Raw genomic sequence first — 16,937 nt, 5'->3', positions numbered from 1 at the left:
ATTTTGATTTATTTTTAATTCACATTTAGACATTACAAAAAAAAGATGAATGAACAAATAAAAGTTAACACAATACAACAACTGATAGCCCTGGTGAAATAAAATTCATGTACCAGAACCCTTTCATATTACATTGCATATGAATACCCTTCATATGCAATGTAATATGAAAGGGTACTGGTACATGAATTTTATGCAGGTTCAGTACCGATTTCCTCACAGGTATTATCAGAGCAGTCATTTTCAAAAGTAGTGATGTTTTGTACACTAGCACTGGTGATCCTTTCATAAGATGGATGATATACTGGAGGGACGTATTTCAGTAGACTTTTCACATCTTTACGCTTGTCTTCACTCAGAGGTCTACCCTTTGGGTAGAGTATTGGAAGATCAAGTTCACCAAGGTTTGTTGGTCTACCCTTTAGTCTTTTATTGATGTTTGCTTAAAAGTGTTTCACAGTCCTCGTGTGAGTGTATTTATAATCCATTATGCCAGGCTTTCCTTTCGTAAATCTCATTTCTTTGATCTTAAGCCATTCAACTTTGTTAGCTGAATCATTCTTTTTACGGTTAACAAGATCTTGCTGCCGAATGACAGTGCATTTAAAATCTTCTGCTTCCATTACACTTATTTCAAAAGCATTTTTCCTTACTCTTGCACATGAAATTGTCACGTTACTGTGATGGAGCATAGACCTCTGGGTGATAGTTAAGCTTTCTCTCTATATCTCCAATTGCACTGCTGTTAGGTAGGTAAGAACGTCCTGGTTCAGCAAACTTGTGGACAACTTCTTTAATGCTTATCTCTGAAGACTGGATCACAAACATCCAGAAACAAGCCATCTTGAAATTTCTGTCCTGACCACTGCAGCTGTCTGACCATGCTATTAGCGTTTGTTTAGTTCCATTACTTTTCAGGTAATTTAAGATGCAAGATCCTATCTCGTGTGCACCTCTGGATGCCACACTCTCATTCCAAAGATGCATAGTGTCTTTATTAGAGCAGAAATCATGGATTCCTATATTGAAAAAAGAAACCTGCCTTTTGTAGTAGACTTCGTTCGTGGTTAAGCAAGGTAAAGACATTATCTTCTGCACGTCGAATGTTATCACGCTGGGTCCATCTTCAGATTTGCTCTTCAATTCATCGTTCTTCATAGCATCTCTTGCACGTTCTGCTTGACGGTAATGAAGTTCTAGCTTTGCTTTCAACTGTGTCACATCATTTGGAAGATTACTGGCTTCAGCTGACTGCAATTGAATTTTCACACAATCACATGTGTGGCATGTGTCCTTTTTAGGGGGACGGAAGCTTATATTGAAGTCACGCCTGAAGACTCTCTCGTACCGACTAACAAGGCATCTTCTGAACACACCTTCTTGTGTAACTTTCTCAACAAATAGCCTGTACATTAAATTCAAATTTAGATTAGTATTCAAGTAGTTTTTATTTGAATCTTTCCTGCTGTAGTGGCTATAAACTGCAGGGAAGCTTTCAATGTGTTCTCTAATAAAGTCTACAGTACTGGAAGTACTTTTATTATGTGGTTCATGCACCCTTCGTTGGTCCTGTATTGTACCTGTCTTAGCATTCAGCAGTGCCCTATGAATTTTAGCACAGCTTACTTGCAATGTCTTCATAAACATGTCCTTGCATACCTTATTGTCCCCATCTGTAGACGAACGTATGAAGTATTTTCGGCTGAAATTTCTTGAAGAAATGCCTACATTCTTCACTTGCCTGCGGCTGACACCGTGGCATTTTACAGAGCCAATAATCAGTGCTGTTTGTATAGCCCAAGAATCACAGTTGTAAAACTGACCAAAAATGCTCTCCTATCGTCTTTCGACACTTTAGTATGACACTTCTTTACACATTTACACTCATAATCTATGAAGTGTTTTTCAGGAACTAGTCTTCCTTTCACAGTTGTGTATGGCTTTCCTCTGGTTCTGTTGACCTTCCTAACGGTTTTTTCCACTTTGCAGGGTCCCCTTTTTCTTTTTAATGGGACTGAATGTGGGTGCTCCATTCTCTCCTTCCTTTTGTCCATTTTCTGTTCAATTTTTTCTTTTTCTGCTGGTTAATTTCCTTTTCTTCTCTGTGCTACATTGTTCTTCATCCATATTTGGCTCTGAAAAAGTTATAGAAAAATATCTGTTAAGCGATACAATTTTGCATTGGAAATGTTTGCCAAAGCGGACCAACTCCAAATACAACATCACAGCAACCATTGGAACCATATGCTAAAGTGAACCAACTCCAAAGACAGTACCACTACAACCTCTATTCGTGAACTTGTGCAACTAATGAAACTAAACTATTTTTTTCTTTGGATACAATGAATCGAGTATGGTAACACTGGCTCTCAGAACAAAGGAGTAGCTATGACTCTCGAGTATAAACGCGTGAAAAGCATGGTCCATTTTGGCAAACAGATAGCTGTTCTTACTAACCTCAAAATAAAATAAACATATTTACTGTAAAAATATGCAAAACTTGCCTCCACTCGTATATTCTTCCCATTCATCAGGGTCAAACAGGTCTGAGGAGCCAGAACTGAAGTCACTCTGGATATCTGCTGTTATTTCTGCGATGTTTCTGGATGAAATTAAATGCCTCGCTCGTGGACCATTTCCTTCCGAAGCCATCTTCTTTCAGTGTTTGGTTCACTCAGACAGAATGAAATCAGTATAACCAACCTTATGCCACAACAACTTTGTGATGTCACTTCCTCCTGGTTGATGGTAACTTTAGACCACTTTGGCACAAGAAAGATATTACTATCTATATTCATGTTATACCAGGTTACGAAAAATCCAATTTTGGTGCTTGGTTCGATTTGGCATGTGACCATCCAACTGAAGTAAATATTTGTTTATAGGAAGAGTTAGGGATAAGAATAATTTACCAAGGGAGATACATTTCCAAATTCTTTGCAATTATTTAAGAAAAGACTACCATAGGTAAACAACAGATAGGGAATCTGCCACCTGGGCGATTGACCAAAATGCAGATCAGTGGTGACTGACTGACTGATTGATTGATTGATTGCTTGATTGATTGATAATAACTTAAAATACAGAGAATACCCTCCTTTCACAATATGTCCAAACAATATGCCTATTATATAATTCAGCTCTCTCAACATCCAGAAAAACAATTGTTTTATTCTAACAGTTTTATACAAATAATTAGCATCGTTAGAGTTGCACAAACCTGTTACATGTTGAACAGCTTGGTCATTCCCTTCTATCTCTTTGTTGAATGTTTCCAAATAATTTTGGATATCAGTAATAGTCTCAGCACCTTCTTGCCCCTCCATCTTAATATGTATGCCTGACAGGGCACTAGCTGTAATACAAGGAGGAGAACAATCAGTAATTCAGTAAATGAACACAAATGGAAAACAGAAGGAAAAAGGCTGAGTCAAATTAAGAGGGAAGAAAGAAAACATAAAGTTGTAAATATAAAACTTAAAAACCAAATATATCGGTCTTTATAAGAGAAATTTAGAAACGAAAAAGTGATATGTTTACCCGATCTTTTGCCCTTATCATCGCTCATGATTACACCAGCCAATCATCCTGCAATCAATGTATTCATAACTTATTAGTCATGCACTTCCAAGTTATAAATTCCTGTAAGTTAAAAATGAACGTTAAACAAGCACAAAGTTAAAAGGAATAAAATATTCAGTAACAAAGTAAAGAAAAATTAAATTACAACAAAATACAAAATAAATCTCAGTAACTGTAAACACAGATTCTTGAAAGACTGATCATAGGAGAACCGTTACTGCAAAACCATCTTCTACAGTACCATAAGTATTTTCTTTGTATGTGCATTCCTTTTCACTTAATTACATTTGTCCACTGACTAATACTTCTTCCAATGTACGGTAAACTGCACTACCTTACTGACAGTATTTACAGTGTCAGGTAACTTACACTATGATCAGAAGTATATAAGAATGTAAGGGCACCAACTGCATAAACCTATGAATTAAGACTGCCCAATGATCATTCTAATAACATAATTAATGAATCATAATGCTCAACAAATGAATGATGTTGCTGTGGTACTCTTCATGATCATTATCATCAACTCCATACACAAATCTGATTGAACTTCCCATACAAACATTTTATGCTAAGCTTTCATCTCTATACAACTGCTGTAGCCTCACAACTACTCTATTCCATTTCTCACATTCATGGTATGGATTGACTTCTAGTCCTTTCCCATCTCAGCGTTGATGAACACACATCTGCATTAGGGCAACGTTAAACCATTAACAAAATAATAATAAAATAGGGGGGGGGGGAGAGGCTTAAGGCGGAAACACATTGCTGTCACTTCACGTGAGTTCGCGCGTATCGTGACGCAATCGAACCTGTCAAGAAAGATGTGCTATGCCTTTTCCACACCGTATGAAATGTAGAATGATCACACTGCACTCATGTCACGGCTGTTGACATCGGCTGACGTCATTGTGACGTAGAATATGGTGACAGCGCTCTTCACGCAGAGCACAATTTTCTGCTCTTGCACATTCCTGGCGAGGTGAAGTGCGAATAGAAGCAGTTTCTTTTAGCGATAAGGGAGAAATGTTAATTGAATTGGTGTGTGTGCATGAGAATCTGTATGACATAGGTCAATTAACTATAGAAATCAGCAAATGTAGCACGAGGCATGGTACAAAATAGGAAAGGAATTTAGATCACACGTACTAGTTTTAATAGGCATTCATTTGTTGAAAACAGTCCACAATTGTGCTTATGATTGTTATCCCAATAATAATAATAATAATAATAATAATAATAATAATAATAATAATAATAATAATCATCATCATCATAAAAATAATAATAAAAATATCTGAAATGGCATATGCTTTTAGTGTTGTGAGTGTCCAAGGACAAGTTTGGCTCGCTAGGTGCACGTCTTTTGATTTGACTCCCGTCGGCGACCTGTGCGTCATGATGAGGATGAAATTATTATGAAGGCGCATACACCCAGCCCCTGTGCCAATGAAATTAACCGATAATGGTTAAAATTCCCGACCCTGCTGGGAATCGAACCCGGGACTCCTGTGACCAAAGGCCAGCATGCTAACCATTTAGCTATGGAGCAGTACATAATAATAATAATAATAATAATAATAATAATAATAATAATAATAAATTAAGTCCTACACAAATTACAAATACAAATTATCCTGTTGAATTAGAGATCAGCGAGCAAGTTGGCCGTGCGGTTAGAGTCGCGCAGCTGTGAGCTTACATCCGGGAGATAGTGGGTTCGAACCCCACTGTTGGCAGCCCTAAAGATAGTTTTCCGTTTTTTCCCATTTTCACACCAGGCAAATGCTGGGGCTGTACCTTAATTAAGGCCACGGCCGCTTCCTTCCCACTCCTAGTCCTTCCCTATCCCATCGTCACCATAAGACCTATTTGTGTCAGTGCGACGTAAAGCAAATAGCAAAAACAGAATTAGATATCCAGTTCATTTCTTCTTTGTTCAATTTATTCTTCCATGACGAACTGTTGGTAATTGCCATGGCATAGAGCCTTCAAATGAGTTGAATTATTTTTTGAAATTTTCCCATATCTGAAAAGCTTGTGTAGGATTCCTCCAAATAAGTTGCAAATGCAGAGCATACTTCGGCCAACAATTTCATCCTTGATGAGACTATGTAAGTAGTTGAATTCATTTTTTTTCAGCCTGAAGTACATCTGAAATTTTTCTGGATGCCCATTTAGCTTCCTTACTAAATTGTGGTGAAAACCTACAACCTGCTTTCCAGTCATTGACCAGGTCAGGGATGTAATGAATGAATCAGATATAGGCTGTTATTACGATGGGGTCGCCACTCCCAAAGTGATTTACAATAATGAGTGATAGATGCTATGAAATGAGAATGGAGAGTGTTGCTGGAATGAAAGATGACAGAGAAAACCGGAGTACCCGGAGAAAAACCTGTCCCGCCTCCGCTTTGTCCAGCACAAATCTCACATAGAGTGACCGGGATTTGAACCACGGTATCCAGCGGTGAGAGGCCGACGCGCTGCCGTCTGAGCCACGGAGGCTCAATAAATTGTGGTATTCACCGCAAATTACTTTCATGCACCCACAGTCGTTTGCGACGGACAGTACTCATGGCAACAGAAACATCATAGGCACTTAAAAGATCATCAGAATCCGATGAATTGGATGTACTACTGTAGTTTGCCATCGGACAAAGTATACTGTGTTGTGTGAATGTGAGGACAGTGTTTTTCCTGTCTTCACGCTGCACGCAGTGACATCAACAACCTCTCCTCCGCGCTGACTCAGCTCAGAGATGGTTCACGTGAAGTGACAGCAGTGTGCTTTCCCTACATACTTTCCTTCAAAATTAAATGAACATGGTCTAGATATCTCAAGATGTGTTTTATAACCCAGTGTTAATAATCAGGTTATATTTTTCTGAATTACTGCTCTCTACTCACTTACTTCTCACTCACATGATCTGAGATAATTATTGTACTTCCAGCATTCCCCTACAATACCTTCTTTAAAAAATTTACTACCTCCTTCCACACCAATTATTATCCACATAGTTCCATTCAATGGCATGGTTCTAATACATTCAGGAACAGATTTCCAATATTGTTAAAAATGGTTTCAGAGAAAAGCTCTCAGATTAAACTTAAGCATAGGCACTGCACTCATCTAAAGAACCACAACATTTCAGCTGAAGCCCCAATCTCATTTACATTTTAATCTTACTATAGCACACCTATATTTTCAAAGAAAAATTCTTTGTTAAAACCTCTTCACTTATATGATCACATGATATTTTACAACTCAAATAACAGAAGTTACAAATTCTCTTTAAATTTAATTTTTAATCTCGTATTATCTAGATCACCCAACCTTCATTAGTCCAAACACCATTAGCTTTATTTTATACTCCTGCTCATCTCATACTTGGCAATGTCCATGACATTCTAAAACTCCTCTAAATTCTCTGTTGACATGGTTAACGATACTAAATGGCAAACCTCAGGATTTGGTAAGTTTGGATTCTGTGACAATTCATAGACTTCAGTAAGTTTTCAGCAATCTAAATAAAATGAAAACAAAATGCATTAAAATTTCACAAATTTTAAGTACTTAAGATATTCCATGGAGACAAATAATTTAAACTTGTGGAAAAGGTGTCTTAAATTTCACTAATCTTAAAATTTGTAATTGAAAAGTATAATATCTCTTGTAATCCTTTGTAATTATGTGTGTCTCTATTGCACCTATTTGGTCCCTTGATATTTTAATATGAATGTTGTTTGATAACAAGAGTAGTATTAATGTTGTACCCTATACAAGTTCGATACAAAGTATACAACAGAAACTCTTTAATGTTGTAATTAAGTTTATACAGTTGGAAGTAGTTGAGCACACTGATACATGACAGAAAATAGTATATAAAATTGAAACTCTTTAACATTGTAATTAACTTTATAGAGCTGGAAGTAGCTAAGCGGACTGAAACATTAAGATTCAATTTCCTTTTCTTTTTCCTTTCTTTTTAAGCAAAAGCTTTGGTGCATTATCTTCTCACATAATGTTTTACAGTCTCACCTAAGTTCAGACAAAATCCCTCCCTTTGACTTGCAATCTACTATACTTTGCATACTATTTAAAGGAGCCTAACATCCATGTCATCGGCCCCTATAGAGTTTACAGTTTTCTCATAAATTTAATGAGCAGTTTTAAGATAACCTTTCAAGAATTTATAAATACCTTATAGAAAAGATTTACATAGACATCAGTTGCTTAATTCAGAACTGTGACCCACAAAAGAATAAAGCATCACCTGAAATGAAGCTGAATGAATAGAAAATAGCATGTACAAAAATAAATGTTTTTACACTGTAGCCGAGAAAAGTGATACAAATATTCTTGAAATATTTAAATAATAGCACACTTTGAAGTTGAAGTCATTTGTTAAGGAGAAAACCTCCAACTGTCAACAATAATCTCATGTGGCTACTGTTATTGCTAGCCTTAAAATGCAGACTTTCCCACACTATCGCAGCAATCTCGCATGACTTTCCCTGCACCAGCCAGCTAGCTACTGATCCATATCATTCTACCAAATAAAACTGATATAAAAAAGTTAATTAATTTACATGTTTCATAGACACACAGCATAATCATTGGATATATAATCACAACACGACCGAGAACGCAATCTTCCGACCACCCCGAGCCGAGAAAAAGTAACCTTACAAAATTGATAACCTTTTCTTTGGAAAGAGAAAATTCGGAAATTTATAAACATTATATAAAATATCCCAATGTACACAGTGTTAAAATTTGGATTCAAACAGATGACGGATTTCCGAGACATAATGTCTTAAAGTTGACATATGATTGAAACACTTTTAAAAACTAGCACTCTTTGCATTCTACCTATTAAAAATTAAAATATAAATTAAACATTCAAGACCTATATGATCTAACGTGAAATAAAACAAGGAAACTGATGGTGTTATTGGATTTCCTGCAGATCTACTGGTTATTTCATAAACAACCTACAAACTCGAGTTCACATAATATTTTGGTCAACAGTAGGTCGCTCAATGCTCGGTCAAATTCTGAACTCAAAAGTGGGTCTCCCATTTCATCAGCCTCTTCTGGTTCCAGAACCTCATCATCTACTTCTTTCCCTTGATAAAATTATTAAATATGTTCCTATGAGAAATAAATTGACCTTTTCACTACAATTTATCAAGTAATGGTGTAATATTATTTACATGTTTCATAGCCACACAGCATAATCATTGGATATATGAAGATCACAACACAACCAAGAATGTAATCTTCCAACTGAGCTTCTTCCGAGCTGAGAAAAATTAACCTTACAAAACTGATAACCTTTCAATAATAATTTCATGTGGCTATTGTTATTGCTAGTCTTGAAATGCAGACTATCCCACGCTATCGCGGCACCAGCCAGTTAGCTACTGATCCATATCATTCTACCCAATGGAAACATATAAAAAGTAATTGGTTTTCCCTCCAAGCTCTTAACGTTCATGCACCTAGGTTTCCTTTCTCCAAATGTTTCCTTGAATATCCAATATGCAGTGCATTATTTATTTATTTATTTCATGACTTCATTTGTGGCGAAGTTAAGGCTCACGGCCCTCTCTTACACTTAACCACATATCTAATAAACTTTATAAAACAGAATAATGAAATAATTTAACAAAATATAAATCCTAACCTCATTCATTCTTCCATTCATACAAGCTGGTTATACATTTAATAGGTAATCTCGGCAAGACCGCTTGAAAGAAGCTAAGGAAGTGCAATTCCTAACACTAACTGGAAGGGAATTCCATAGCCTTGCACCAGACACTTTCTCATTTTTGCATTCTTGTACTTCCACCATTGATCAATCAAGTCAAGTAGCCCCCGAGTTATACTGTGCCATTTCCATATGACGTTGAAGAAAACAACACGAGTAACGATGCAGGAAACCAAGACCAGTAGGACTCACGAACATGGCGCTGGAGTGGTCTTGACATATGTCTATTTATATATGTCGCAATAGAAAAATGTCAATTGTAAAGAAATGGACTCTGTTAACATGTTAAACTCAATGTTGTACAATTTTAGTTACGTAATGGTAATTTTAAGTGTCATATGGTTTGTAATTTGTTATTTCACAAGACTAAAGCAACGGAAATGCAGATAAATAGATGTTACACATGGTAAGATATCGATATTATATTAAGTACAGTGGTGGTGACATCTATGTAGGAATTAGGATAAGTGTATTCCTTGAAATGGTAATTGATGTAGTAAGAATATTCCGTTGCATGTCTCTGTTATAATGAAAAACTATAAAGTAGATTATTATTGAGAAGTATTGAAGAGATAAAAGAGGTTTTCGAGTTGATATCATGAAAGACTTACGAAAAGCAGAAGTATTGGAATTGTCCATTAGAATATACTATTATATGAGCTTGTTAATCTTATTCAAGACTGTTACAGGCATATTCTGCTCGAAAAGACCACGTTTGTTTGGAAAATATGAAAGAATAATGAGATGGAGGGCTAATATGTAAAAGTGAGCCCTAACCGCAGTAATAATGCGGATACGAGGAGGAACACTGGACCATGTGCATACTTAACCCTGGTCAACAAGTCAGTTAATCTTTATATGTTAAAGTCAAATAATGTTCTTTCATGTTGTTTTTCTTTCATTTTATAGTAGTAGCATGTAATTTCCCGTTGTGTTAGATGTCCTGAAATAGTTTGATTTGATATGGAGTATACACATAATAGGTAATGGTGTATTTTATAGTAATTCAACATTTTGCGATCCGTATATATATATCCGAGTATGGAATGTCAAAACTGATACGTTAACAGGTGTGTGCGGGATGATTTGTTGAAATGTACCGACCTCAATGGTTTCAATATCAAGTAATGTTATTATTATTCCTCAATGAACAGTGCAACGTAAATAAGTGTGACGTGTAGTGATTTGTAGATCATATATGTCGAAGTTATTTAAGAAGTGCTAGCAAAATAGGGGGAAAAGTTGATGTGTTTTATGCTGTGTGTTGTCATGTGAATGTTATGAAGTGGTTACTGAATTAATGGTTAAGTATTGTTCGCGGCATGGCTTAGTATGTTAGTATAAGTGATGGTAAATGGTAGGTTGGTACTGAATTGTTTTATGATATGCAATGAAGGCGGGTGATGTGTTCAAATGTACCTAATTCATATTAACTATGAGATGTGCCGTGCGTATGAAATCATTCAAATTCATATGAGATTTCATGAGATTTAACACTGTAATCCATCGTAAAACGCATACTTTCCATTTGTATTGTGTATGCCTAGGACAACGTGTGTTCATGATATGTTTTATGCACGTATATGAGAACATATACTTAGTAATGGTTGTGATTACTATTCATGAATTACCTTGGTTATATTATAAAGATATAATTCAGCAAGGTTAAAATTTTCACATTAATGATCAATATCACTTTGTTTTACATACAATTATGATTTTATGACGGGATACGTGCGGTATTGTTATTATTTACTACACACATAAATACAAGGATAGAAATTTAAGAAGTGCTAGCAAAATAGGGGGAAAAGTTGATGTGTTTTATGCTGTGTGTTGTCATGTGAATGTTATGAAGTGGTTACTATTGTGTAGTAATTTAATTTCTAGATATGATATTATGTGATCTGTTGATTTTATAATTTAAATATGATTTTATTAAGTTGTTATTGTCTCATGTCATCATATTCTTCATATCATCCATTATTTTATTGGTAGGATAAATCCTCGGAGGTATGTGTGGAGGATATTATATGTTTAGTCTTATGTCTGTGTGAGCACCTTCAGGACAGTTTATTTTAGGATAGATTACAGTAATTCATATTTCGTTATATTTTGAATTTCTAATCGTGAAAGGGCATTATTTGGTAGGACCAGGCACAGGAAGCAAATGTCCATCAGAAAATTTGTCACATATAAAACGATAATTTCAACATATGCAACGGAATGATATTGAAGCTGAGTAAGGAACATTACGGCCTAGATTATCATGTTTAGGCTCATTTATATTTGACGGAGTCACATAACATTTCCGTAATAATTGAAAGAATAATAATATTAATGATTATTATGAACTAGTGTTCGTATAAATAACTTTCATAATTGGAATTTGATGAATGATGTAACGTAATCACTGCATTACATTGTGTTAGGTTCAAATTAATGTTTGATTGCAATTTCAACATTTTGAATATCACATTTGGAGTTCACATCAAACCTTGGTTTTGCCTTGACTTCTTTAGGGATTTATCTTTGAATAATCTTATTCCTATCTAGAATATCTTTGTCATTATTAATGTAACATTAGATATTATCAACCATCTCTGATAATCCATTTTAACATTGCATTCATTCTGATGTATAAGACAATGTCAACTTCATTAATAAACAATCTTAAATATCAGATTGTCTGCGATTGTGTGGGATATTAATGGTACATCGATGAACTTGAAATTGGATAATGTACACATTCGATTTAATTGGCTTGATACACCATATTTTCAATTCGACATTTTGATTGCCCAATAGAATTCCCAATGCAGCATGTTGTTATCGTCACATTTCATCGTCGATCAATTTGGGGAGTGTAAATTAACATATTTAACCATCATTCGGGTACCATAGCTAGCTGAGGCATTCAATTTACCAGAAGCCATTCCTTAGTAAGAAGAACCTGTCCAGGACCCTGAGTGTAGAGTGCTCGTGCTACCGACGAGAAAGGTGTAGTACATTGATTCTTATTTCATGCTGCCTTTCTTCCTAACTTTTCTTCAACAGCCCTACTGATCTCATTCTTCATGACTGTCCACTCTTCACCTAATGTGTTTCTTTTACCCCGTTCATTTAGTCCTTGTACAATATGTCCCTTGAAACAATCCTTCAGTCCCGTTTCCTTCAATTTGTCTAAATAACATCTCCATGCATTCCTTTCTTTCTTCAACATCAGACATTTCATTATCACCAAGTTGTGGTTGAAGTCCACATCAGTTGCAAGAAAGATCTTGCAATCTAACACCTAACTTTTAAATCTCTGCCTAACCATAATAAAATGTATCTCCCCATGACTCCAGGTCTTGCCCTAGTATACAGCTTTTGTTTGTTGTTTTTGACCCAAGTGACAGCAAGGGCTAAATTATGATCAGTGCAGAATTCCACAAACTGACCACCTCTTTCGTACCTTTGTCCCAGTGCATTCCATATTCTCCTACTACACTACCTTTTTCATTTAATCTTTAATCTCCTCATGTATTCTTTTGATTTCTTCATCATTGGTTTAATTACTGAGCATACAGACCTGTCCTATGGTGGTGGGCATTGGCCTTGTGTCTATCTTAACAACAATAGTCTGTTCAATGAATACTGAATATTCATTATTGCACTGTAGTCTACATAAACCTTCAACATATTAGGTCATGCTGAGTACATATCGTACATATTGAAGAGATGTTAAGTACATAACAAAAACGGCCAATCGGACACCAGTGGGATATGAATCCACAACCTGTTAATTTCGCATGAATATTTAATATTCATTGATTTGCATGCACTCTACAGTGTGATGGCAGTAGTGACAGAGCTGTAGCTTGGATCCTATCCACCGGGCAAGTTGGCCGTGCGGTTGTGAACTTGCATCCGGAAGATAGTGGGTTCAAATCCCATATAAAGTTGGAACTCAAGAGGATACATTGAGGCAAATATTCATTTACAGGAAGGGGAGTTACGGATTGGAATAACTTAGCAAGAGAGATGTTCAATAAATTTCCAATTTCTTTGAAATCATTTTAGAAAAGGCTAGAAAAACAACAGACAGGGAACCTGCCATCAGGGCGACTGCCCTAAATGCAGATCAGTATTTATTGATTGATTGGTAATTCTATTAGAAAAACTATTGGTGAGTGAAACAGTACTCTTAACTGTTTGTTGTGGTGCAGTGCTGAAAGTCTGGGGATAACAGCCATAGGTCGGCCACGGCAAAGGGACGGGAGCGGTGTTGACAGACTGCCTGTAGCTAATCAGCCACTGCTGTGCTTGGCACTTGCCATACATGAGGGCATCGAACTGAACCCGGCTCCACAACAGTGCACAATTTGCGGAAATAGCGGTAGTAAGAACCAATTATTTGTCCTGTGTAATAATTGCTCGCTAAATGGCCACAGAACCTGCGCAAAACTCTCAGTGTCTCATTTCAGAAAAATAAAGAATGGTTCCCATTCATGGTTATGCTGGCAATGTAAAATGCCGCCGTTATCAGAATCGTTCTTTACAGTTACCAGTGATACGCGAAGTGAATTAGTAAATAATTCTAAATGTACATATGTAAATAAAAATCTATCACATTTTGCCTTCAATGCGCGCAGTATTATGCGACGTGGACGGTTACAAAATATCCACGCATTACTTGAAAGCCTTGACCTGACCATTGTACTGTATGTGTCAATGAGACGTGGTTGTCCGGCAAAATTAATGACTCAGAAGTGTTTCCTGACTCGCTGATATTGTTCCGTAAGGATCGATCCACAGCTCTGCAAGGGGAGTTCTAATTGCAGCCAAGCCAGAATGTCATCCAACTTGAGTTCATCAACTGGAGACAGCAGCCGAAGCACTGTGGGTGGAAGTGACATGCAACAAACGCAAGTTCCTTATTGGATCAATTTATCGCGCCCCTAAGTCGTGCCCGGAAATGAACGATGAACGAATCCTCTCTCTCTCTCTTGTGTGTGCAACATGTACAACAAAATTACGATGCCATTTATATTGTTGGTGATTTCAACCTATAAAAGATGTGGTCCAGAAATGCTGCACCTGTTCCAAATAACCCCCTTGCCAATAGATTCCTTTCCGCTCTCTATGATTTATTCCTTCATCAATTAATATTCGATTCCTAAGTAACATAACACAATCTGTCCAGTCCCTTAATATTATTTTTGGATTCTGTGACCATCAGGCAATTCTCACAACACTGACCCGTATAAAACCATCCCCCAAACTCCCTACCAGACAGCTTATAATTTTTCCCGAACAAACTGGAATGATCTATCCACTTTACTATCCAACCACCTCCCTGTTCCCACCTCAGATTTCACCAGCAGTTCTGACATAAACAAGATATGGGAAGACTGGAAGAAAATTTTCTTCCAATGCGTAGAAGAAACCACACCAATAGCAAATATAACCAGCAGACGGAAATCCCCTTGAATTACCAAGAAGAATGTGCAAGAGATTCAAAGAAGGGACCACCTGTACCAGAAATGGAAAAGAAACCCAACCAACTGTGAGTGGGAGAAATTCAGGCTGGCTAGGAACAAGGTAAACAATCTATCAGAGATCCCTACGATTCTTATATTCACAGTCTGAACATCAACTCCAAGGAACTGTGGGCTTTTCTAAGAAGTAAAGGTTGAAACAGAGCTCCATCTGTATTTAAACATAACGGTACAGCAAGTCTCCACACCACAAGAAATTGCAGACACCTTCAATAGGAAATTTAAAAATAACTTCTCCACCCCTACAGAGGAAGAGAACATGTTCTATTCAAGGACAACATCTACCCCTCTCTTCCCTCTAACCAGCCTATATTTCTCAACAGATGAAGTCCAGAAGAGCCTTCTGAAAACAATACCACATGCCGCGAACGGGCCGGACCGAGTGCTAGCAAGAATTAGCGAGAATTGTGCAGCCGCCTTGGCACCCTCTCTTTGCCCTGTCTTGAACTATTACATGAATACTGGGTCTGTGCCTGTGGAGTGGAAAGACGACAATGTAGTCCCAGTTTTCAAAGACAGAGATAAGGAAAACGTAGATGATTACTGCCCAGTTTTGATAACATCAGGGGTCCGTAAATGTATGGAACGTCTAGTTGTTAAATGTATGTTGGATTTTTTCAAGGAGAGAAACCGGCTGAACTCAAACCAGCACGGCTACATTCCAGGAAAATCCTGCACAACACTTTTAACAAAACTCATTGATGACTGGCAGTTCTCTTTGGAGCAGACTGATCTCCTGCAAACAGACTGTGTGAATCTGGACTGGAGCAAAGCTTTTGACCAGGTGTCACATCAAAGACTTTTGTTAAAACTTAACAACTATGGCATTTAGGGTAAACTGCTTGCATGGCTGAGGTCATTTTTGGTGGGTTGAATGCAGTGTGTTGTGTACTGAGGAGCCAAATCAGACCAAACCACAATTACTTCTGGAGTAATTCAGGGCAGTGCGATACGGCCCCTTGTGTACATGATTTATGCTCCCGACTTACCGGATTGTGAAAATTCGACCATGGCGCAGTATGCTGATGACTACGGCTTGGAAGTTCATGCTATGGCATGGGTTTTTTAGGGGTTAAAATGTATGTATATTATTATGTGCAGGGCCCTGTTTCATAAAACATCTCTCACTAATATTATTAGTAAGAAACCAATAATATTAATATTATGTTTCATAAAATTATTAGCTAATAATATTAGTTATTAGTTTATGAGTCAAAATTATTAGTAGATGTTCCTAATAATATTAGTAAATTGTTTCATAGACAACATGACTAATAAAAGTTACTCATATTATTAGGATTATTTCCATGAGTGTATTTTGACTCATAATTCATATTATTAGTGAAACCAGAGTGAGCGGTATTTTGGCATAAAATCATGGTCGACTCTGATTCAAACAGTGATAAGGAACGAGTGTAGGAATTCACCGTTCAATAAATGTTATGTCAAAAACAGCCTGTACTGACAAGTAACAAACATATGAATACCGGTACAATGGGAGATTCAGGTTACATTACATAACTTTTGAGTATTTGCTTGATAAGATTGGTAGGTAATAGAACATTTCACTGCAAGGAATGACCATTTCAGTCATCTCCATGATTTACATGTAGATGAATCCCCTATAGTTCTTCAACCCCCTGTTAAGAATCTAACAGAGATTCACTTAAATACTAGTGAACTCAATTTAGAAAAAGACCCAAAATTCCATTGACCAGTTACTAGTAAACTTAAACCGAGCTCGATAGATGCAGTCGCTTAAGTGCGGCCAGTATCCAGTATTCGGGAGGTAGTAGGTTCGAACCCCACTGTCGGCAGCCCTGAAAAGGCCACGGCCACTTCGTTCCAACTCCTAGCCATTTCCTGTCCCATCGTCGCCATAAGACCTATCTGTGTTGGTGCGACGTAAAGCAAAAAAAAAAACAACTTATAGAATCCAAAACTATGATAGCAGAAGCAGAACAAGCTATCTCTAAACTCTAACTCTACCATGCGTAAACTCCAGCTCAGGCACACTTCTGCGGAGGTTCGG

At 36.9% G+C, this 16,937-nt stretch overlaps 1 protein-coding gene across 8 annotated transcripts in view; it reads right to left on the bottom strand.

Annotated features, from left to right (window-relative positions):
- The window catches only part of LOC136873912 (transcriptional repressor CTCF), a 393,845-nt gene that overhangs the window by 335,948 nt on the left and 40,960 nt on the right, over positions 1–16,937 (bottom strand). For 5 of the 8 annotated variants that reach the window (XM_067147245.2, XM_067147243.2, XM_067147248.2 and 2 more), the window contains exons 2-3: positions 3,541–3,588; positions 3,221–3,355 (exon numbers count right to left, since the gene is read on the bottom strand). In XM_067147245.2, the coding sequence (XP_067003346.1) occupies positions 3,221–3,355; positions 3,541–3,568 (163 nt within the window). In that variant the 5' untranslated portion in view covers positions 3,569–3,588. Of the gene's footprint in view, positions 1–3,220; positions 3,356–3,540; positions 3,643–6,922; positions 6,942–16,937 lie in introns of those variants that run through there. The other 3 variants (XM_068227598.1, XM_067147244.2, XM_067147247.2) reach the window with 3 other exon arrangements.

Source organism: Anabrus simplex, chromosome 5 (assembly GCF_040414725.1).
Source record: "Anabrus simplex isolate iqAnaSimp1 chromosome 5, ASM4041472v1, whole genome shotgun sequence".
Taxonomy (NCBI): Eukaryota; Metazoa; Arthropoda; class Insecta; order Orthoptera; family Tettigoniidae; genus Anabrus; species Anabrus simplex.
Note: the sequence above shows the minus strand (reverse complement) of the source record. Positions and strands in the feature narration are given on the sequence as shown.